Below are 26,008 nucleotides of genomic sequence, written 5' to 3' on the forward strand. Positions count from 1 at the left end.
TTTCCCTGTGTGTGTGTGTATGTGTGTGTGAGTAAGGGCTGATATTTAGCACCCTTGAGCTGCACTGGAAAAGTGCCAGCCATTTAGAGCGACAGTGGCCAATGCAAGCGTGCAGATAAGCTACACAAATCACCGTGGCAGTACGGGCTGAGGCAGCGTCTGCTCCCGGAGATGATTTAATTCAAAGGAGGCTGCTTTACTAATTAGCTTTTGTCTGCCTCATTGCCTGGATGTGTGTAACAGACTCGCTGTGTCTTTTTCTAACATTTTTCCACCTGTATGATTTAAAGGGCTGAAACACACACACACACACACACACCAAGCACCAATAGTAAATTAACATACTGTAATAACCTTGTTATATATAAACTTATCCCATATCCCATACTGCTAGTAGTACAATCTGTTGTTCTTTAGTACGTAAAATTGTAATCGTTAGCAAATTGCTGTTGCGTGGGACAAATAAATAGTAAGTGGAAGATAATCATCGTTTTGGTGAAGCACTTGTTGTATCCATGCTCTGAATGCTTTCAAATCATTTCAGTGCTCTTAAAAGTATTGATTTGTCTTTAATGATTGTGTCACAGGGGACCCATATTTCACTCATAGTTTGTCCAAGTTTTTATTTCCTATTATTTTTGGCCTTCTGTTGTCATCTGACTGACATATTAAAATTATAAGTCCTAAATAAAGAGACTGTTTGGGAGTAAATCCTCTTCCACATGCACTGAAAGTGATTCATCCTCCACAAACTGGGGGAACTCCATACATGAGATACTTTTTATAGTGTTAGACAACACTGATTCCTATATGAATCCTTATGAGTTGTAAATATTGTTCAATTGCAAATGATTCACTTTACAGTCATGAATCAGTATTCAATAAGTCAGTGTCATGCACTGATCAGGAATCAGTTCACAACTGCAAACTTTAGAAAACAGTTAATATGAAGTCAGAGCTCTGGATGAACCACATCATATTCATCATGCAATTGAACAAATTCACTGAAAAGAGTCCAGAATTCCATCTGTGAAGTTTTGTTATAAGTGATAACATTTGTTTCAGGCTCAGACTTATGGCTTAAACAACGATCAGTGCAACTTTGTCAACTGGCAACAAGTAAAGGAGCAAATCGGCTGTGATCGGTGAAGTGAAGGAATCAATGGAGGATCAGTTCGAGGTAATTGAGAGCAGAGAGAAGAAGAGAGCTGTGCGGATGTTCATTTAAAGAGCACTGACCTTCTGAGGCTAGCACAGCAGAGCTATTGATGTCTGTGTGCTGAAAAAGCAGTTCTTCTCTTGGGGATTGTCAATAGTGTGTGTGTGTGTGTGTGTGTATAAGTGAGTGAAGGTGTGTATAGTCCCTGATAACAAACATGGTCAGTGCCAAGCTAAATTTTCATATTCATTCATTCACTCATTTTCTACCGCTTATCCGAACTACCTCGGGTCACGGGGAGCCTGTGCCTATCTCAGGCGTTATCGAGCATCAAGGCAGGATACACCCTGGACGGAGTGCCAACCCATCGCAGGGCACACACACACTCTCATTCACTCACACAATCACACACTAGGGACAATTTTCCAGAGATGTCAATCAACCTACCATGCATGTCTTTGGACCGGGGAGGAAACCGGAGTACCCGGAGGAAACCCCCGAGGCACGGGGAGAACATGCAAACTCCACACATACAAGACGGTGGCAGGAATCGAACCCCCAACCCTGGAGGTGTGAGGCGAACGTGCTAACCACTAAGCCACCGTGCCCCCCTTTCATTCATTCATTCATTCATCTTCTACCTCTTATCCGAACTACCTCGGGTCACGGGGAGCCTGTGCCTATCTCAGGCGTCATTGGGCATCAAGGCAGGATACACCCTGGACGGAGTGCCAACCCATCGCAGGGCCGTGCCCCCCTTAAATTTTCATATTGTTATTGATAATTAATTCATTTAATGTGAACTCACCTTGAAGTGAGGCTTGCTTTAAAGTCGTCAAGAAAAACCTAATTGTCAAAGTTTTTTCAAGTTTGTGAAAGTTTCTTGAATGTCTGATCACCAACTTAATGGTCATAATGGTAATTTATCCTTATGTGGTGTATCGGTTAGCTCTGTGGGTTTTGGTGTGCATGGTCCATGGTTCAACTCTCTCTCTTTGTGGGGAAGTAGTAGATTAGTGTTTAAGGTGTTGGACCATTCATCAAAAGGTTGTGAGTACAAATCACAAGTCCTCCAAGCTGTTGCTGCTGGGCCCCTGAGCAAGGCCCTTGACCCTCAATTGCTGAGTTGTGTGAAATGAGATTATGTGAGTCACTCTGGATGAAGTCGTCTGTAATTTTCTAGCGATTTTCATTACAAACAATATTTTCTGACCTCATTTTGTCAAAAATGTCTTTAATTTTGTTCTTAGTTAATGTTTGTATTATTATATTTTCCTTCTATAATCCATTATAGTTGCTCTATACAAGAATCAGTGCGTCTACAAAGTTCTCGGTCCTGGTATTTTTTTTTTTTGAAGAAGAAGAAATAACATTATTAATCACAGAATTGCATTTTCAGATTTTCTTATCACACACCACTACTAACAAAATCTCATTTTGCTCTAATACACACCTGTACATATTGAAAATGTTATTGATTTACAGCACAGAAGATGAATACAGATGCTGTGCTTCCAATATTTGATGTATTTTCATGAAACTCGCTGCCGTAAATAATATTTCACTTTGGTATAAACACTACATTACTTTGCACCTCGCATACTGCTGATGCTGCTGTAATTCGTCACCGATACTGTTGTAAGCAGCTATAAAGTCTCAGTAATTTGAAAGTGCTCATAGATTAGATCCCGTTAAACAATCTCGGACACCATCAGCTGCTCAGAACAGTGGCTTATTTCACCATTCATCACTGTCTCTCTGTCACAGCTATAGATTGATTAAGCTGTCCAGAAAACCCCCCCTTCGCTTTCAAGAACTGCTGAATACAGATGCTCATGAATATTAATGAGCCGGGACAGTTGGCCTCTTGTCATTGGTGATTCTATTCTCCGCTCAGACGTGTGGTCAGTGAATGCACCGAATGTCCTATGATGTGTGTATGAAGATCGTACGCAGACACGGGCACTTTATACTGTAAACACTTCCACTTGAGTATGTATGAATAACGACTTGTCATAATGATCTATTATGTATTACATACTCCACATTGCATCTTAGCATGCTATATCTATTATACAAGGTTGTAATGAAGCTGTACATTCATGCATTATAATGCCTTATGCATGAACCTATGGCTATTTATGAGCAGGTACACAGGCTTATGACAGGGGTTATAAGATATTAATGCTATAATGCATTATGACTAAAGAGTAACATTATCTTTGTGAACGCATTCATATCATGTGAATGTGCATTCATGAGGCATCATAAAGATAGATAGATATAATTTTTTATTGCAGTGCATTAGACGTTACCATATGAATGCATTATAACATGGGACGAATGTGTTCATAAGTCTTTTTCTAAAAGATTGATACCAGAGGTTTAGGTGCACACAGCAGGACTACACTGATATCCCACCCAGTTCTAACCTCAAAGCGTTTGACGACATCAGCAAAGGCTTTGCTCTGTCTACAGGTCTCCTCCAGCAGAGCCATGCTGCGGTCATAACCGCCAATGTAGGTCACGAAAATCCCAAACTCCTCACGGTGCCCCAAAAAGACGTCCACCATCGTCGGGCTCTCCTCCCTGAAAAAGAATGAGAAACGTTAGATGTCTTTGGAGCAGGCGCTGAGAGTATTCAAGGACACGTCCTGTCTTAATGATGGAACCTTTAGTGGTAGATAAATCTTCTCTTTCACAGGAAGGTGTATAAGGACTAACCTGATGGAGCGTAGTGACACACATTTAGAAAACAGAAGCTGGCAGGGACTCATAATGAGTGGCTTTGCTTCTTTTTAATTGGTGGTTTTCTAGGTGATGTCTTATGCCTGAGATGTCTTTGTACTTAATCATTTTACAGTTCACATTTTTCACACCCGTAATAAAACGTTGTGCTTTATAGAGGTGAAGAGCATCAGTCGTGTATACTGATGTGTATACTGTCGGTTCTCACCACTGCTGTATGCGTGCATCCAGTTGTGTAAGGATGTGTGTGTGGAGCTGGTAGGCTTGAGGCAGGGTGTTGAGAATCTCTTCCAACGTCCCCTCCTCCACCGCGGACCCGCCGTCTTGTCCTACTGCCTCCTCCGCCGCTGATCTGAAATCCTACAGAGTAGGATTACAATACAGAATATACAGTTTTTTATAAGAAATTATAAAGTAGAAAAAGAAATTATAAAGTAGTAGAACAGAGACAAGTAGGAGGTTAGTCTTTCTCGAGAAGAAAAAAAAAACAGATAATATGAAACAAAATATTACAGTAGCTACACCTCCAGCCCCAAAAAAGTGATATGGAATAACAGCATATCAGGTTTGATAGAGAATAAACCACCTCCGCTATTCTGAGATGTAGGATAGAATACCACTTTATGTGCGTGTGGAAGATTTTTTGCCACAAAGATCTGGTCTCACAACACCATCAGATGCTCTCTCGACTGAAGGATTGCCTTCTGAGAGAGCGCCCTGAAAAATAAACGGCTTTCGTTTGCTCTTTTTTACTTTACTTTGTGTATCTGGCTGCAGAAGTTATGTGCTAAATTGCTGCTTGATGTCTTAACAAACAAGAAAGTGTGACAATGTTCAGAATAATAAATAATAAAAAGCACTGAACTGTCCATTTTCAGCAGTTCATCAGTTTCACTTTTAGAAGAGCATTCACAAACATTTACACAGATACACACCTACACACACCTACACACACAAGCTGATAAGTCCCTGAAATTCCACAGGAGCTTCAAACATTAATCAATGAGTATCGATACCTGAGCTCTTTGTCTGTCAGTGTTCTCGTAATTCACTCGCTGTTACTTTTACGGGATTCCTAGTGGCTAAGAAATCATTGTCTTTGTCAGTGGTTTGATGATGAAAATCTTAAAATACAGCAAAGAGAAAAAAAGCACGTTGTGTTCTCTGTAACTGGAGAGGACTCATTTTTGTGAGGGTTATTTATATATATATATATATATATATATATATATATATATATATATATATATATATATATATATATATATATATACATATAAACTATGATATGATTAAAATCTTTTAATTTATTTATTCTACTAATAAAAATAACCCTAAACATATAATAACACAAAAATGAGTCCTCTCCAGTTACGGAGAAGAGGGGAAGGGTCTTACTCACAAACTCACAAACTTCTGATCGACAGTCCAACACCTTAACCAGTGAGCTACCACTTGAAATTTCAAGCGTTAAAGTGTCTTTTGCTTCTGTCTAGAAAGAAACTTTAAAATAGAACAAGGACAATAAAGAAAGTTTGAAAAAAGTAAAAAAAAACTCCAGACAATCTGTTAAAATATAGCTCTTTAAAAGCTACTATATTATGCTATATATTCATTCATTCATTCATTCATTCATTTTCTACCGCTTATCCGAACTACCTCGGGTCACGGGGAGCCTGTTCCTATCTCAGGCGTCATTGGGCATCAAGGCAGGATACACCCTGGGCGGAGTGCCAACCCATCGCAGGGCACACACACACTCTCATTCACTCACGCAATCACACACTACAGACAATTTTTCCAGAGATGCCAATCAACCTACCATGCATGTCTTTGGACTAGGGGAGGAAACCGGAGTACCCGGAGGAAACCCCCGAGGCACGGGGAGAACACACACAAGGCGGAGGCGGGAATCGAACCCCCAACCCTGGAGGTGTGAGGCGAACGTGCTAACCACTAAGCCACCGTGCCCCCATGTTATATATTAATATAATATAATATATTAGTCTCCTATATTTAAGATATCTTTTATTATATGTATATATCTTTATGTCTTTTATTATTATTGCTTAAAAGTGTCAAATTAACGAAACCCGGTTAAAAAAATACCCCAAAACAAAGGAGAGTGGCTGTGATATAATTAGAAGAATGTGAGTTCTACATTATCACAAGTTGGACTGGTGTTGTAACAGAGTTAATGAGGCACTTGTTAGTTCTTCTTCTCTCAGGAGCTCTCGGGTTTGACGTAAACTTTTTACTCAATCCATATTCAGTAGGTTCGCCAGTGGCGAGAGTTGGGAAAAAAAACCCTGATTTAATTCTGACATCGGAGATCACAATCAAGGTGACTCCACTCCTCATCTTACTGAATCTCATTGCTATTCAATACACTGCACACTCGGTGATTAATGGCATCTATATCTTATCACATTACCGCTAATTGTGTCTAAATATTTATTGCGTATCAATATTAAGGCATAGCATGTTACATAATGCAAATACAGTAGCTTTATGCATGGAAATGACGGTCATAAAGGGCCAATACAATGCCCTACAATCTGCATGTATAGCATTAGCATTCTTTAGGCGCGAACTGATAAGCGATTGTAGTGACTAGCGCCTATTTTATTCAAATGAGGCAATTATACTGCTGAATATAAAGTATGGTAATTTACATCAGCTCTGTGGCCTCTGATGAATTGTACTACATTACATTATTTCTTTCGTTTTGTCCCCTCTGTCTGTAATAATTGCAAATGCAGGTTTAATTAATGAGGGGAAAAAACAATGCACGAAAGTTGGGCCAAGGTCAATGAAGTAAAATGCGCTGATGCTATAAATACATCACCTTTATTCTCGATATATAACTTTTATAACTTTTATACAATACCCCAGTTTTTTCTTATATAATCACGACATTCACAAACACAAATACAGCTCCAGGGATCAGATCTCGAAAGATTTTTAGTCAGAGGAGCTGAGCTAATAATAGCCGTAGCAGCTAAGAACACACACAATTTTATGTCAAGTGTCAAGCTGACACACTTCTCTGTCTCATATGTCCATACAAACACACACACACACACACACAGACAAAAAGCATGTGCGTAGATACCATGTCATTCCAGTAATGACATTTTCAAGGTGATGTTCTTAAGGCAAGGAAGTCATGCTAACTGGACAAACACTGGTAAATGTGAGCTATATAGCTTGAGAGAGTGTGTGTGTGTGTGTGTGACTGTGTGTGTTAGATGTCTACGATGTCTGCTTAAGCAATTAGGAGCCTCTCAGTGAGTGTGTTTACATTCTCGCTAATAATACACTCATTATCTGATTATCATAACAGCCAAGTAGAGATAGACTTCGTAGTATGATATTTAGTTTTAATCGGAATAAAGCGCTTATCAGGGATATCAAATCCACCTGTATTTTAATCTTAATTACCATGTTATTGAGCACATATTTACCGTTAATCTAACATCTGTAGTCTTTCTACAAAACTATAACAAAAAGAGCTGCCCTGAGAAGCAGCAACATACTTGGGTGAATCATTTGGGTGAACCATTGGGTGAATTAGTGTTAAAAATATTCTTGATGCCTCAGGAAGCAAAAATCGCAAAAATGTCTGTCACAGCAGCACGAGTTTGTGTGATCTTTTTTTTGTGTTTGTGTTACGCTGCCTGTTATGCAGCATATATCAGGTGTCTCAGAAGAAGCTGGATGGTGAGTGGGATTTGAACCATTTGGGGAGTACATGTGCGAATCATGGGTTTATTACAGGGCTGTAAAGAGATTGTAACGCTGTGTACAGTATATCATTCATTTATTGGATAATTCTCCACACGCTACAGTATTCACTACAGAGTGCATGAGTTAGACTTTTGTTATTTAATAATGTCTGAAACGCAGAACATCCATAATGCACTCAAACTATAAAAAACTCTGACGATTGACTTCAACCACATGCTATCTTTATCCTTTGTGTGTGATTCATGTCTCTAAAATGAAATTTCACACGAGAAACAATTACAATAAATATTTATATCCAGGCTCCCTGTAAACCAGCAGATAATAAATGCTTCAATTAACATATTCATGTACACACATTAAACTGCCACATTAACACAGACTCCTCCAGTCATCCTTGTGTACTATCCTCATAAGCCAGGCAACGTACATCGACAATAAACCCCCTAGGACTCGGAGTGGCATTGGAAATTAGCGCATATTCACTCAAAAACAGCACTGGAGCGCTAATGTAATTAACAGGCTTTTTTTTTTTAAAAAATCAGTGGGTGGTAAAGGTGAACAACTCCCAGCACATGCCAGTTAGCCTCAGAAGCATTTTGCACAAAATACTCATTACAGCATGTCAGGGGGAAAAAAAAGAAGAAAGAAGGTTAGGAAAATGAAACTCATTATCTTACCTCTTGAAGTAGTTTCAGTGTCCTTACATGTCTGTGGTCACAAAAGAAACAGAAATTTTTTATTACATATAGCTTCAACAATACACAACCACAGCAATGTTTATCCTCTGATCAGGAGACGCTGATGATGATATTGATAAAGTGAAGCGTTCTTTTACGAGATGTTTATTTAAGGTTTATGGAAGGAGTCTTTGGTGTCAGTGCTTTGTACGGGTCATATATTTTCTTTCAGGGAAACTCTTCGCATGAAAAAAAAGAGATACAAGTGAGGGAATGACTGTAACTATAAATGGCTAAAAATTATGATGATCAATAAAAATTTGTAAACGTTTGGAAATAAAACACTTCAGAATACAAGTAAATAATCTATCTGGTTTGTAGCAGGAACTCCGCATTGCACCACATTTAAGTGGTATATTTTACTATAACAGCACATTCTGAAGTGTTTTATTCCTTATATAATGTTATGTAACACTGTAACGCGCTAGGACAGCATCAGGAGGAGATCTGAGAGGCTTCACAAACAGATGCAAGCAATAGTCCTCTTTGCAAGCCTACAGTATATGACTTCAAATGTCACATATATAACGCTGGAATTGCCCATTATAGTATTTGAATCAGGCCATTTCAAAGCTTTTATGAGGAGACACAAGTTGGAGGATAAATGTTTTATACGTCGATGAGCATGTTATTGTAATTATACCAGGCAATTTACCTCCTATGCTGATTGACCCATTGCTGTAATTCAGCATGTTTACAGAGATTGTGCAGTACCAATCTGTCAAAGAGGCAATGACTTAGTAAACAGAATGACTGTATCATCTGAATCCTCTACATTGTGTATTAAACCTTCTATACACCTATGAAACACATGAACCCAAATAGTGGAGGTAGGAAGACTGACTTAGCATGTGATCTGTAAGATTATGTAGGAATATTGAGCTCCTGCACACTGGCCCGAAAATGATCAAACACACACTTACTCTCTCTCCGAATCCAGCAGCTCTTTGGCTACATAGTATGCTCTGGATCTGCCATCAATCTGCAAGACATGAAAGAGTAATGAGAGAGATGGGTGTTGAGGAGGGTTTTAAAGTGTTATGTCATGCTAAACACTGAGAAAGTGGGAGAGAAGAAACAGCCGGAAACAAAATCGGAAGTTAGACGGAAAGAGTGTGCGACGGAGACAGAGTGAGAAATCGCAATGATCTGATTTTTTTTTTAATCCGACCCTGTCAGAAGAAGACGGATCGTTTCATTAAGCCGCAATATAAACGTGAAAGCTTTCTCGAACGCAACTGCTTTCGGGCTCGGATGCATTATGGATGAAGGGCTGTGCTCGTGGCAAGCACAAAGCACCCATTGATTTGCAGGCTAATCACAGGCGGTTGCGTGCGCGTGTCACTGCTGAATGGCTATGTTTAGGAGGTCGAGGCAGTTTGTTACAGTGACGGGGGACATCCGAAAGTGATGTAGCGCTTTCACTTTATAACCAACAGCTTCTGTTAACTCTGTGACAAACACAGGCTATGCCTTGCCTGTCTATCAGATCAATATATTGAAATAATCACGCTAGACAATATACTGTATAGATTTGATCTGACATTCTCTGGCTATTGTAGATTCCCTGATATACTGTCGATCCCCTGACATTCCCTTAATATAGTTCAGACCTGAGATTGCCTGGGTACAGTGTAGATCCCTGGATATAGTTGATCTAAGATTCCCGGGATATACTAGTCCTTAAAATCCCTGCATTTTGTAAATCTGAGATTCCCTGGATATATTAGACATGAGATTCCCTGATACACTAGACCTGAGATCGCCTGGATACAGTTAATCAGAGATTCCCTGGATAAAGTATATCTGAAATTCCCTGATACACTAGATCTAAGTTTACCTGATACACTAGAATTGAGATTCCATGGATATAGTATATCTGAGATTCCCTGGATACACTAGACCAAAGATTCCCCGGATATACTAGGCCTGAGATTCCCTAGATATAGTAGACCCGATATTCCCTAGATATAGTAGACCTGAGATTCCCTAGATACTGTATAGTAGACCTGAGATTCCCTAGATATAGTAGATCTGAGATTCCCTGGATACACTAGACCTAAGATTCCCTGGATATACTAGACCTGAGATTCTCTGGATATAGTAGACCTGAGATTCCCTAGATATACTAGACCTGAGATTCCCTGGATATAGTAGACCTGAGATTCCCTAGATATAGTAGATCTGAGATTCCCTGGATATAGTAGATCTGAGATTCCCTAGATATAGTAGATCTGAGATTCCCTGGATATAGTAGACCTGAGATTCCCTGGATATAGTAGATCTGAGATTCCCTGGATATACTGTACTGTACTAGACCTTAAAATCCCTGGATATAGTAGATCTGAGATTCCCTGGATATACTGTACTGTACTAGACCTTAAAATCCCTGGATTTAGTAAATCTAAGATTCCATGGATAAAGTATAACTGAGATTCCCTGATATACTAGACCTGAGATTCCCTGGATACACTATATCTAAGATTCCCTGGATATAGTCTATAGCTGAATTCCTTGGTGGTTTGTCTTTTTGTAGCGTTGAAGGCAGAAAATCAGCAGAATTTGAGCAGTTTGTGTGCTCACAACCCATACAAACGAACATCCCAAAAACACACATGGTTAATTTTACATTCATCTCAAATGTGGAATCAAGTATTTTTGATACAACATGTCATAAATATCTTCATGTTCTCTCACTAACAAGACTTGTTTTGCTCTGGCACTCGGTCCTGCACGCCTGTTTGATTTTTCACTCAGCCTCCAACTTAAAGTAAAAGGTCAGGACTTGATGCTGTTCTAACTTTGGGAATTTTTTTTTTATACAAACAATAGTGTCATTTATCATAATATAATGACTGTGTTAGACCTCAGACTCCTTTAGTTATGTTCAAACGAAAGCGTCTTTTTCAAACTCAAATCTCTTTCATCTTGACGATTTAAGATGAAATTGCATTGTACTGTTTGTTTTTCTAATACATTACACAAAAAATACAGAAAATATCACTATCAGTATTTGTTATATTGCTGCACACTGTTGCTAATCTTGACTTAAATTCATCATTTATAAACATTTTCTCATATTTTGAATGACCGGTTCTACATTTTAGCATAGCTCGTAAGTTCTCTATCAGGTTGATCTATCTTGCTATCTTGGGCTGAGCTGGCGCTTTCTCAGTCCTTGATTTACTTTTCTTTTTAAAGCTGAAGAAAACAAGGCAGCGTGCGTCACAAGGCCAGGGTCTGGGCTGATACCGCGTGTTCAGAGGGAACGGGTGGAGTGCCACTGTCTCCGTGCTTGGAAAATGACCGTCAGGAGAAATATGAATCTGAACCTGACAAAAATGCACACACAGGGAATTCCACTTATACAGGGAGGCTCCTTGTTTTTGTCCGAGAGCCCGTAGGAGAATTTGATTACGAGTTCAGCTTTACAGGTCAGGGGAAAGCATTCGGTGCAGAGTTTTAATGGGATCATCTCTGGTGATTTTCAGAACGTTATTACACGCATTACCTAAAAATATAACAACACTTACTATTAAAGCAGTGTCTAAAAACACTTATAGAGTACTGAACAATGTATGACATGCTATGTTCTGGTTTCTGCTCTATAGTAACAGCTCAATCCACCTAAACATTAAGACAAAACATAATTTGATTTAAGAGGTTTTCAGTTTCTGAGACTTTTATTTTATTTACTGTATGGAAAGACAGATCATCAGTGTCAGAGCTTCAGAACTGTCAGAGGTAAAGCTGTATTACGACAATCAGCATCTTTCTGGCTTCAAGAGGAAGAAAAAAGCGCGAAGGGAAAAAACTTGTTTCGTGGATGTTCTGATATATGGATAAATAATACAATGTGGGGTGGATGAATAAATAATAATGCACTTGGTGCCAATTTGCTTCGGTATAAGAGGAATAAAACACCTTGCGATATGCTGTTACAGGAAACCTGCCAAGATGCTTCACACGATCTTGTCGTTTTCCTATAACGGTACATCTTTTCATGTTATGTTTTGCTTCACATTTGGTTATAAACCAATTTAACAATTACCACAATTTTGTTTATTGATAGCATGACTTAAGTTTTGAACTAAAATAAAACTGATTTAATTCTCTGATTTGGTATATCTGACCTGTTTGTCATAGCTTTGATCAGCACAACTTTCCTCCTCCTCAGACGTGTGTCCATGGTCTTCCTCTGTGAAGTGTGATGCTGGGGCAGGACACACTGGGAAAGGTTCTGTGTACGCACTGAGTGTGTGTGTGAGAGAGAGGGAGAGAGAACAGAAGGAGAGACATAAAATTACACTGTAATATTCTGGGTGGTGATTTTAATAAAAAATGTATATTGACTGGATGTGATAGTATTATACCAGCAAGGAAAAAGTTGTGAGGTGAAAAAGTCATAATGATCAGAATTTTTACATAAATCATTTTAATTTCCACAAATTAAAACTAAAACTAATTCCAGAGAAACAATGCTTGTCTTTTACTTCTAATGACTACAGATCCTTATTTCCACTTCAACCCCGAAGGCTTAATCCCAGTCTGTCAAACTGGTAAATCACACACCACGCTGGTTTCCTCTGCTGCCTGTGGTTGACATGTTAAATGCACTTTAGAAAGTGACAAAATGGGAACATCCCAACTGCTTTCTGAGCTAATCGACCGTACCGCTTCACACTCCAACTGCTCCGAGAGCCAAGAGGCCACCGTGCAGCCATGATACACCCTTATTACCAATGCGAATGCCCTTTCTGTTGCTTTTCAGCAGAAAGAAACGCCACATAAATGACTGAGAAGAGCATATTTTAGTATTAAACAGCGACCACAATGTCCAACTGAGCGGAAATGATCCTTTCGCCAAGGAGAAACCCATTCTCTCCCCTCATTTGGACTTCTCCTGGTGTGAATCGTTTTCTCTCTTTGTCTCTTCTGTGGCTTGGAGTTGTAACACGCATGGCTGGGGACAGATTGGGAAGGCACTAAGAGGCAGGGGGTGAAAGTGAGCTCAGTAGGCAAGCAGAGGGCACTTAGAGCACTGAAGCACAGACGTGGCCCCAAGGAACTAATATGCAGGGATGGCATTAATACACAGATGCTTGTGTGGCCACAAACACACACACACACACACACACACACAACTAGCAAAAAAGCTTTAAAAAAGTCCTAATCACTAATATACCTTCATATACAAAACATTAGATAGATAGATAGATAGATAGATAGATAGATAGATAGATAGATAGATAGATAGATAGATAGACAGACAGACAGACAGACAGACAGACAGACAGACAGATAGATAGATAGATAGATAGATAGATAGATAGATAGATAGATAGATAGATAGATAGATAGATAGATAGATAAAAAGGTCAAATTTATTATATTTTAACGTTTCACCAATCAACAGTAACTTACGAGAGTATTCCCTTCACGACCGGTCCGATCTTTTTGAATTCATGAGGAACCGCAATGGTTTTATTCTTATATATAACTATATGACTTATTTAACTATTTATGAGCTTATATAAAACTAACAAGTCAAAATAGCAACACATTGAAGGAAAATAATGACATAGAGTGAAATAATAAGCCAGAAAGTCAAAATATCGAGATGTTAAGAATAAGTAATGACATAATATGTTGAGCTAATAATTTTTTAAGTTGAATAACTAGATATGAAGATAAAATAATGATGTAATGTCTCGAATATATTGCGGTATGAAGATAAATTAGACATGTCTTTTAACAACGAGTCATTAACTTAGATAATGAGATTTGAAGCCAGAATTATGATGTAAGATCTTGAAATTGAGGCTAAAAATAATCTTGAAACATGTTATTAAGTCAAAATGAGGTTCAGACCAAAACTGAAAATGTAAGTCAGAATATCTTGAAGTAATTCAATAATAAGTGGAAATAATCAAACATTAAGTAAAAAAAAAAAAGCAGCTTATTTTGAAGCAATGACACATTATGATCAAATAAAAAGCTATTAGGGGAAAAAAGAAATAATGTCTATGATAATAATTATAATGAGATATTAAGACAAAATTCTTTTTGGTTAAAGCAAAATAATGAAATATTAAGGTAAAAAATAACTTCCATAATATTTCCAATCAAATTAAAGGCTTATCTTGAAATACTGGTACATTGTTTTTAAATAACAAGATAAAAATGAGATATAAATAAAAAGCTCTTGAATTATTTAGCAAAACAGTGAAACTTTAGCTAATTATCTATCTGATCTTTTATCTATCTGATCTTGGCTCTAAAACAGCAAAAATCCCACAATAACATCCAGTTCTAACCTAATTTTCTTTACATACACTTGGTCATGTGATTTTCTTCTTCTCTCTCTGACACAAACACACACACCCACACACATACAGGAAGCACACTGGAACACTTTGTGCACAAACACATACAGGAACGCCTCACACACACCCTCACACACTCGATCACTGAAACATGAACTGCGCATTTACACACAGATCCATCATGTATGAGGAAATTATGTTCTGTTAATGTTTTGAACACACTGCTGAAGGATAATGTGACTGTCAGCAGATCAGAGAGTGTAGAGTGTTTGTGTGTGTCTGTGTGTGTACGTCTGAGGCACATCTCCTGTCTCCTGTGCACAAAAGGTCATTAAGGTGCCCAGCTGCACTTCATACTCATCACAAGGTCACAAGGTCACACACACACACACACAGCCTGATGAAGTGTACCTTAGTAAATTCTAAATTTCTGATAAACTAGTTTGTGTAAAGACTTCATTAAAACCCAATTTAGGGATTTTTTTATACTCAGCACCAATCAGAAACAAGAGTCTCTCTCTCTCTCTCTCTCTTTCTCTCTCTCTTTCTCTGTCATTTCAACTCAACACCACTTCAATCCAGTTAATTTTTTTTCTATTCGCGCCCATTTCCGAAAACACAAATTTTCCTGTTCCAATATACATTAACTTCCTATAATCTCTTTTCATTTCCTCCGCTCTTAAAATCATCATTAAACCGAAGCAATTATGGCACAGAAAGCTTCTTCCCTAACCACCGTGCTTTAAAACAGCCAGGAGCTAAATTTAGAGCCCTAAATTACTGCCAGAACGCATGGCTTTCCGACGCTATAACATCTCGCTTTTTTTCTGTCTGCTTTCGGTGAAGGCCTGTAATACAGTCTGTAATGCAATTGATTTCAACTTTAAGCGCTAACAGCCAGTGCGTTTATCTTCCAATCCATGCAATAGCACTATTACAGAAGATAAGCATCTCTGCAATGGCTTCATTACCAGACTTCATTAAACATTACAGAGGAAATTCAAATTCAAATCCAGATGATGTCGAGGGGGCGGGCAACGATGAGTAGGTGTATATCAGATGAGGAGAAGTACAGTATACTAACATGTGTTTGAGGTAGAATAGTGTTTCCACACAATGTTATGTTTAGTTGTAGTTTTGTATATTACACTTTAGATATAGTGTAAATTTGTACATTCAAATATCATAAAAATGAATTTGCACAAAAGTAATGTAATATTTCTTAATTAGATAAGAAGTAAAACACAGTAATAAACAGCATGTCCTGAAGTGTTTTATTCCTCAACTATAGTTTATACTTATTTGATATTGTGGAACGTTGAGAGAACTATAGTTAGTTCCCATTATCACTTACATTCACTAAATTCATGACACTGGAGACTCCTGTCATTAATATTAACTCAACATCTTATTACAGAAATGTTCACTATATCAACAAATACACTTTGTTAAATGATTTTTAATGAAAAAAAAAAAACCTTTGATTTGAACTATATCGTAGCTAGTGAGCGTTAAAAGCAAACATGGTTTTGCTAGGAAAAAACTTTACAATGCAAATCATTGAGGATGAATGACTGGATTTTGTACAATTTTATATAAAGATTGAAAAAAAATGTTATTCATGACTCTGTTGTTCACAGTGTGATAAAGGATATAGTTCTATGGTATATTCATACCATCAAAATATTGTGAAATCTCGTTTAAGTTGAATATTCTTTAAAAGAGTTTCATACACAGTAGGATTATTCAGATTGTAGACTGCAGGAGCTGCAGCACTAAGCCACATAACACACCATAAAAGTCATTTCACTGCACTACTACGGTTATAAAAGCCTAAAACATGCAGTAGGGTTGGGAACCATGACAACAACAACATCTTTGCAGAGAGCCGGTTTTCCTGGCTGTGCCACACCTTGCGTTGTTGTCCAAGGCCGCAGGGGAGTCTGGGAAACAAGTGCTGCCTGTCTCCACCCCATCCCGCTGACCCTGTCTCCTCGCCCCTGTCTAGCATTTCCTGTAAACACAGGTTTCCTCCCTTGGGACCACCTGGTAATGAGCTCAAAAGTTCGGGCACCAGGAATGATCTGGACCGGACTGGACCGCACCAATAATTAATGTAAATTAAAAATTAATAACTCATACATAACGTAATAGCATCATCAACAAACAGTCTGAAAGTTTGTTTTGCTTCTTCTTCATCCTAATATCAAAACTCAGTTATAATTCCAGGACCATTGCAGCAGTCTGATTTTCACCATACAGAATAAAGAAAGAAGCTTGCATTGTATTATTGCATTTTTGCACTGTAACATTGCATTAATCAAATTGTCCTGTTTCTCTTCATTTTTCTTATAACCTTCTTTTGAAATCATAATCGTTTTATCACAACTTGCCAATTCAGTATAATTTATTGCAGACGCTGAGAGAAATATCAGACCGCAACATGCAATCATTCACATTCCTATTATACTGTGTTCATTTACACCCTGGACTTCTTTCTGTATCCAACATGCATTTAAAACAAGTTAAAATGTAAAAAACAAACAAAAAAAACAACATATTCGGCCAATGTTATGCAAGTAAAACTTCCTCCATTTTTGACTATCAAAACCCCAAATGATATATCACATAATGCCCAAGGTCCAACCAGGCCATAATGTATTTGACATAAAAAAAAGCAACTTTAAATAAGGAAAAGCACAGGACGTCTTTAGTCAATTCAAATGAGTTGATTTGCCTATGATGTTTGATATAAGCACTGGATTTTTATCTGACTAACCATACGCACCAAGTGCAGCTGAATTTGGTTGGAAGGTCCATGAAATGACCAATTGTATTTATGCATTTCATTATGGTTTCCCAGCCTGTTAATCATATCACTGGTACTTAACAAACCCCAACAAGAGTAACCTTTTGATTGACCAGTGCACTAAGGATATTGATCACTTCTGTCACTGAGCCTCTGCCAGCAGCAGGGGCAATGTCAACCTCTTTACAGAGGGTGTTAAAATCGTCTCTCTGCCAACAAAAGCAGGTCGAAGCTGCTCCAGTGTCCAAGGATCTACCCCAGATGAAGGATGGTTAAGAGGGCCTTTCTGTTTTTTTGAACGCAGTCAGCACAAAACACTTCAAGATTGTAGACCCACAACGAAAGAAATCGATAATGTCAGTAGGAGAAAAGACCCTCTGGCTCACTGGTCTGCTCTCCGCAGGATGCTCAGAGTGGCACGTAAACATTGTGTAGGCTTCCGTCAAGATATGGACGTGTAGAGAACACAAAAAGAGTTGACCAAAAAAGAACAAAAAGGGTCTTTACTCGCAATCCAGAGTGTTGTGTACAAAGAACGAGGTGTAAAGTTTTCTGCCTGTACTACTGGGTCGAGTCTTTCTACTTTTAGTGCTAAACAATATGAATGATACACGGCAAGAATGAAAATGATTTCTGCACATTTCTCTAACACTCCTCTGGTGAAATCAGATTAAAGTGATGCCCGGTGGCCATTTAAAATGGTTAGTGTCTGTGTCACCATTGGAGATCATTTACCAGAGGTGTGTAATGATGACTCCAGGGTTTTTATATGGAGGAAAAGAAAGTATAGAGGGTAATTTGGCCATAGATGAATTAGAGATTGACCCTTTCTGTGCTCGGGTAATGGCTCTCACTGCCTGAAGCCCAAAAAGGTTCAATAATACAGTACAAAGAGTCAAATTGCATTGTTATTACTATTATGACTAATACTATGTAAAAAAAAAAGCTTAGATCTGAACCAGCCTTAAAGGAATAGCAGTACAAGCACAGTGCAGTTAAACCAGACACTGCAAGTGTATCAGTTCACCTCCACTGATGAATCCTTAGTAATATTAATTAAGTAAAATCTTCCCAACGAATACGAAACCCATTCCTTTTTTTTTTTTTTTTTTTGCTAACCCTTTCTCATTCCCTCTTTGTCATTCTGAATGCAGGCTGAAATAAAAGTGAAAAATCACCTCAGATTCTAATCCAGTTTCTTCATTTGCCCCACTATTTGTAACACCGGTTCTATCTGGCATCTTCCAGTGTGCATACACAGAGGTTACCGCACCAGAAGAACCATGAAATCCAGCAAATGAGAAAATGAGATAAGGCTTCCCGCAAGCACAGTTCATCTTCTTGAACTCAGCGAGCCCGGACCTGCAGGCTGCTCTTCTAATGTACCAAACAGATTGGAAACCTGGGTAAGCAGGTGCTAGCAGCTTATTCACATCTGGATACATGTTGTCTAACTTGGGTTATTAATCAAACCCCACTGCAGCCTCTGAGCATATTATATGAAGGGTAATAAATTTCATTATTCGCACATCATCTGCACAGCTGTTTATGACTGCAGGCTCAAGTTTGATTATAACAAAAACTATTATTTGATTAAAAAGGAATTAAAATCCAATTGACCTTTGGTGCACTGCAAATAAAATTATAATATAATGAGAAATTTCCTGCCTCCTACCACAGAAATGTACTTATATTGGAAACATTAATATCATGGTCTAAAGCTGGCAAGGAAACAAGCCTACAATCGAGCATCTAACACAGTGTTATTTGTCCTGCAAGCAAGCATTTGCAGGAGTATTTGCAGGAGTCTCAGACAGAGAGGTGAAGGCAGAGCTATCAGACCGACCAAGCACTGATCCCTTTTCCTGTTATATTGTTTGGGCCAACGCTTCCTCCAAATTTCTGTGATGGTACTGCCATTGTGTTCGGAGGAAAAGCTTTCAACATTCCCAACACAAGAACTCTCCTGTGACTTATAGTGTGCTAACATGCCACTGAGAGACTTACATGCAGTACTAATCCTAAGTCTTGGGCACTATTTGGACATGATAAGATTTTCATATTTCCACGATTTTCGCTGTTTAATACAAACTAGTTGTTTTGATTAAAAGTGCTTGTTGTAGAGCTTGTAGCCTGATTATTAGTAGGTCACATAACCATCATTTATATCGTCACTGTCCTTAAATCCTCGTATCTCCAAAACTATTATTTTATAGGAAATTAAAAAAACGCCGTATTTTTTTGAGTTATTAAACATTGTATCGTTAAAGTTGTTATTATACCTTATATTGCTATCATACTGTTGTGTACCAACATTAACACAACATTTTCCCAAAGTCACGTTTTATCGGAGCTTTATGACTTGGGAGCAGGGAGATACGAGATTATGCTGTCATTGACAAGAATGTTACGGACACAGACGTCGCTGCTGCCAGCAGTGTTCAATAAAGTCTGCGGTCACGTTGAGATTTGCGCTTAAGCTATTTTCAAGACTTTAGATTGGTTAATAACTTGGAAAATAACAGACCCACGTAGGGACTGACCAATAGCATCGATATGTGAAAAAATATGAAATTGACAAAATTTGGACATAGGTTTCCGCCCGACAGCGACAATTTGTAGGCTGTGCTTGTGTGAGGAACTCGATAACATACTTAAAACCTAAAGATAATTTAAACTGTTTTTTATATTTTATTGCTTTGCATTTTAAACTCGGTTGGCACTTGCCATCGTTTTAGTTATCATTGACAGTGTGGGATGAAAAAACAGCCTTAATGGAATGTCTTTATACTGAAGAAAAGTTCAAAAATCTTTTTATCCTGAATGAAATAAAAAAGGAATCTTCACCAACAAATACTTCACAATATTTGTTGTTAACAAAGCAACGTAACAGTACATACTTGAATACACCAGTCATGCAAGATTTTAATGCATTCTTTTTCCATTCTATTCCATTTTTATGCCATGTCTAGAGTCCAGAGTAAAGAAAATTCTTAAATCTTACTCACCTTGATCTTATACGAATCTGTAAGCTTGTAGGGAAAAGTATACCACCTTAGTTTATCACCTATACTATTGCAGGGTGTCACAATTAAGGATGTTTATGTATATTTCAACAATCAATGTAAATAAAAATGTTTCATACCTCTCTGTCTCTTGCTCTTGTGTGTTAGTTTTGTTCTCTATTCCTGCAAAGCTATTCATGTCGACATAACCATCGTTCTCATTCGCAGTGGCTGTCCGATTTTGCTCCTCAAAGAACTCTGTGATGGTGACGGCCCGAGTGGGCCTCCCTGGAGGAATCGGAATATTTTCATAGTCTGAGCTCATGGCTGGAATGTTTTCGTAGTCAGAAGTATCAGCACTTGGAAAGGATATGGATCGAGGTTTGGTGAGTGGGAGTGGCATGAAAGGAGGACGAGAGCGCTCCTCAAAAGATTCCACTCTGGAGATGCCCCTGCTGCCATAAGTCTTGGGTACACCTTTCTTATTCTGCCCGTCTTTGTAAACCACAAAGGTGGCAGGAAAGTCTGAGTTGCGTTGTGTTTTTATGATGTGAGACTGAAGCTGAGGGGAACTGCCATTACTCCTTCGATCCATCTCTATTACTCGAACAGGCCCATGGTGGCTTGATTCAGATGATGATCTGGAAGAACGTACGCTACCATCACCGAGTGACTTGTCGGTTTTCCTCCTAAACTTCAAAGCCAGGAAACGCTTAAATGATGTCTTCTTCTTTTTTGGTTTGTCATTAGACTCGTGTTGAATAAGCAGAGATGGGGAACTTTTAGTGATAGGCCTTTTGGTGATGTAAGCCAGCTCAAAAGGTGGTGGAATGTCAACAAGAGATGTGGGTGTAGACACCCCACTAGAGGACTGATGGCTTCTTTGAGAGAAACTCCCAGAAGAGGTGATGACACAAGGTAAGGAGAGAGTGTCATCTGTCCGTTTCACTCTGTTGTCCACTCTGGGTGAATGGCTGCCCTCCAAATAGGCAGACAAAGTCATGTCTCTGCCCTCCACAGAATACGATCGTGGGTAGAACAGAAAACGTCTAGAGTTTATTGAAGGAATTATCCGATTAGACTCTGAATTATTCGAGACCTTTAAGAGATCCCCATTTTGGTCCAAGGACACAGTGTAGTAGTCATGATTCTGAGACTCATTGCCTGTCTCCTCAGGAACAGTCTCAGGGACATATCCAGGTACTTTCCCTGAGAGTGACCGTGAACGAGTCACAATAGTCTTTCTGTCCAGAGTGATAAAGTTTTCTCCTTCCGAGTCAAAGCCTGCTTCCTCATAAATGTGCTCATCACTATCTGATTCTGAGTCCTCAAAAAAAGGCACTATGTGGCAGTCGAGGTCTTCTATGTCCTCCTCGAATGCCTCGGTGGTGTGGGCAAACACTAAACGGTTTGTTAGCTCAGGAGTCCTGCCCACATCCAGACCAGGGGGCACTGTAATATCACAAAGTCTAAGGCGTGGTTGGCAGCTGTTTCTCTTGCTCACGCCACATTGTCTGCGAATAGCTGAGCGCGCTTTTGTGCTCTTCCCTTTAGTTTTACGTGTCATGTCCACGGGCTCGTCTTCATCGCCTATCTCTACATAATCCTCAGATGACACACACTCCAGCTGCTGATCATCTTCGTCCTGACAATCATCGGCAATGTCGGCATACTCATCCACTGCATCCCCGTTTGATGTTTTCGTCAACTCCTGTTCAAAGGGTTCCTCAGATGAAGTCAAATTGTCCTCCACCTGAGACCGTTCTTCTACTTCTGCTACATCATCAGTTGAGATATAACATGGCTCTTGAGTGGATTCCATCTTTGTCTCGGGGTGTTTTGCTTTCTCTTTACTATATCCCTCATCTGTACACTCCAGTTCAGGATCAGAGGTGCTCAGGAGATCCGCAGGAACCACCTCTATGACTGAATATGGCTCAAATGCATCCTCTTCTCCTTCTGAGAATCTGAAACGTCCTGATTCGTCTTTGGTGGCACGTTCTGGCTGCCACGCACTGTTGTCATCCAGAGGTCCGATTACATCATATGGGTACTCCTCACACAGGGAGGACTCACTGCCATTCATAGTCTGGGAAGTAATTCCAGCCATTGCATTTGATGCCTCCTCAGTACTGCCCGCGGCATTTGAATTTGTGCCCTCTTCACATAATTTAGTAGAAGTAGTATCAATTGGGGTTCCACAAAGGAACTCTCTCTCATTGAAATATGGCTCTTCAGTATTATCAGCAGTGTCTGACATCGGGTCCTCGGCATGATCTATCTCTGCATATGTACTGCCCTGATTTGAGGTGAATTCCTCAATTTCTTCATAAGGGCTCAGTGTGCTGTTGTTAGCCTCTGATTCATCCCCTGTTTGATACTCCATGGCAGTCTCTTTCTCAGCAGGATCATGTGCCGTATCATCAGGATCACCTGTGCCTTGTTGTGGTTTTATATCATCTGTTTCTTTGATGTGGTCTATTGCAACTGATACACTAGTTACAAGAACATCTTTGACCTCATTAAAGGAACCTGCATCAATTACATCAAAGTGTCTCTCCTCTTCTACTGCATGTATTTCATCTCTTACTTCTCCTCCCATCTGTTCATCTGTTTCTTTATCATCAATCCCATCATTGCTGTTGAGGTTCTTTATTAACTGTTCAGAAAAAACCTCTTTGTGGGTTTCTCCTGGTGGCTCAGCTTCATCCTGTGTGGATTCTGATTCACTGTCCTGCGCCAATTCCAGTTCTGATGCAACATCTCCATTGCTAACAATACATTGGCTGTGTTCACCTTCTTGCTGAGTGGAGAGATTTGGCTTTGGAGCAACTGGAGGTTTAGAACCTCGAGAGGACGGGCAAGGTCTTGACATGAGGCTGGAACGTACGGTGATGACTAGATGACTTTGGATCTTTGGTTGAGGTGTTTGAAGTTGCTTCTGATCATCTGTAAAAGAGACAGGGATAAGAATGAGTTTAGGTATTTGGGGGTTTGGTGCAGTTTGGTGCAAAGACCAAAGGACTCATAGTTTGAAGTTTCTTCGAGTTTTTAATGTAGATTGTCTGTTGTCATTTACTTGCCATGACTGTTTACCCTAAAATAATATATTTTTATGCTAACGTTGGCTACACATACATGCAAAGTAATGACTTGAATATTTTGAATATTTGAATGTTTTTATTGTCATTGAACAAGTACAACGAAATTGAAGTCCTTAAGGTGCAAAGTCTACTAAAAACTTTAACTTCTATCTAAATGAAATATCTACATATTCAAATAAAATAAAATAATAAATCTATTAAAATAATACAACAAATGTAATAAATGATATAACCTCAGGATCTAAGAGTTAAGGAGAAGGAAGTAAAACATCACACATCTGCAGGCAGTTGCAAAACATACTGTAGTGCACATGATGTTCTTAAGTTATAAAGAATGTTTCTTCTGTCTGGACTTAGTCATAATAAAAGCTTGAATCTTGTTTATAGTACACTTTAAAGTAATTGCATGTGTCTATGCTAAGTCAGCACCTACAAAGACTACAAAACCTTTCCAAGCCAAAACCAACAGAAGCCGAAATAATAACTTTGTGACCCCAGTGCTGAAAACCAAACAGCATCCTTAAACAGGGTTAATGTGAATTTAAGGTCTCTTTGGTGCAACACACCCTTTCTCTTAACAAAACTCATACACCCTTTGCCTCTTCCTGTTATTTAGTACCTGGCTTGACGCACGTCCTACTAAACTCCCTGTGCACTTAGTGATCTCCCTGCAAAGATGTTGTTTCCCCAGTGGCACAAATTAACTATTCCAGCAGACACTCCTGGAAGCTCAGTGCACAGGAAGCGCATAGGAGAAAGCGCATTACTGGTGTGCCATTTTTAATCTACCAATTAATCTTAATTTCTTTCAGTTTAACTGTAATTCTGGCTGTTCATTTAATGATGAACAATGAAGAAAAAACTTCAGACTGATTTTTTTTCTGAAAATGTTTTTTTTTTCTCCCTAGAATGTCAAAGAACAATAAAAAAGAGAAACAATACAGCCATCTGAGTTCAAAACAGGATATGAATTATGCAACAAAGAATTCGATTAAAACAGAACAGAATGGGGGAAGACAGTAGGCTGGGCCTTTTGGACTGTGTGAAGCCAACAGGACATGATCTCAGCTGTGGCTGGTGTGAAACATAAGCCATCTGATAATGAGGTAGTAGGTGCATCAGCTGTGATAAGCAAGAAGACGGGAATGGAGAGAGATTACAGGAATCACTTAGTGAAAATAATGGACTGCTGCACTATCTTGGATACTTTCAGCCATATGTGCATACAGTATATGCTGTGTATGGACGTTAAACTGTCACGTTCATCTTTGTCTAGCTCATCTGAGTTTAACGATCTATATATTATGCATCAGTTAATTAATTTGTCACAGGGGATTTGTCTGTGCAGATGCTGTGCTCTTATTAACATGAAAACCTTACAGTCATTTGTGTGAGGAAGCACAACTCAAAAACACGTAATTTATGCAAATTCAATTCAAATTCAACTCACACTAGACATTTCCACAAAGTGACTTTACAGAAAACTGGATTTACATGTAAATAATTAGATAATAAGATGACAGTGAGGAAACTACATGAAAGAAAATGAGGACAAAAGTGGACATAAAACCAAACCCATTCTAGTGGGATTATGAATCAAAAGTGTAGAAAAGTAAAGACAAACAGTATTAAGTATGAGAAGATTGTAAGGTAGAGTCCTGGGAAGAAGACAGGACAGGTTTTTGGTATTACAGCAGTAGCTTTTGTGTACAAATCTGCCGTTTTTACATTAATTACCTAGATGAGATTACGCATTGAAGAGTTGTGTGTGTACCCAAAATCCCACACAATACTGTAAATACGATGTTTACAAAGTAGCTATCTCTTATATATGTTAACAACTTTGTTTATTTTAATTAGAAATATCAATATTTGTGAGTATTTCTTTCACCTGTGTTCATTTTAAGCCGGATGTCATCCGTCGTAGCGTCTGAATGTCCACATCGTTTCTTTCTCCGTTTGTGTGCCGGAATATCCAACACAAATATTTCCAAACGTATCCAGTCGTCACTTCGAGAGCATTATCTCAGATTAATAATAATAATAAAAAAGAGTTAAAAGCTGGCTCGGGTCATTCCTGCAGTAGAGAGAGGCAGAGAGCGTGTACTGGCTGCTGCGCAAGCGGCGCGCGTCCCTCACTTTCTGCGCTCGGGTGCGGGAGGTGTGCTTTCGCGCGCGCTTCCCGAGGAGGTCGAGCTAGTCCTCTAGACCAATCAGACCAATAAACAGCCCATAAGCACTTAATGAAACACAAATGAATATGCATAGTGATGAGTTTACTCCGAGGCGCATGTGTTTTAAGCGCAATTCGACCAAAAGAACGCACGATGGATGCACGATGTGCCAGAAATGTGCATATAAGCAAAATAT

General features: G+C 38.9%; 1 protein-coding gene across 3 annotated transcripts in view; it reads right to left on the reverse strand.

Annotated features, from left to right (window-relative positions):
• The window catches only part of fgd5a (FYVE, RhoGEF and PH domain containing 5a), a 38,263-nt gene extending 12,486 nt beyond the window's left edge, over window positions 1-25,777 (reverse strand). For all 3 annotated transcript variants that reach the window (XM_060857613.1, XM_060857615.1, XM_060857612.1), the window contains exons 1-7: window positions 25,530-25,777; window positions 20,675-23,483; window positions 12,528-12,645; window positions 9,318-9,376; window positions 8,335-8,365; window positions 4,116-4,267; window positions 3,592-3,748 (exon numbers count right to left, since the gene is read on the reverse strand). In XM_060857613.1, the coding sequence (XP_060713596.1) occupies window positions 3,592-3,748; window positions 4,116-4,267; window positions 8,335-8,365; window positions 9,318-9,376; window positions 12,528-12,645; window positions 20,675-23,483; window positions 25,530-25,539 (3,336 nt within the window). In that variant the 5' untranslated portion in view covers window positions 25,540-25,777. The remainder of the gene's footprint in view (window positions 1-3,591; window positions 3,749-4,115; window positions 4,268-8,334; window positions 8,366-9,317; window positions 9,377-12,527; window positions 12,646-20,674; window positions 23,484-25,529) is intronic.
• Between the last annotated feature and the right edge of the window lie 231 nt (window positions 25,778-26,008).

The sequence above is a fragment of the Tachysurus vachellii genome, chromosome 22, assembly GCF_030014155.1.
Source record: "Tachysurus vachellii isolate PV-2020 chromosome 22, HZAU_Pvac_v1, whole genome shotgun sequence".
Lineage (NCBI taxonomy): Eukaryota > Metazoa > Chordata > Actinopteri > Siluriformes > Bagridae > Tachysurus > Tachysurus vachellii.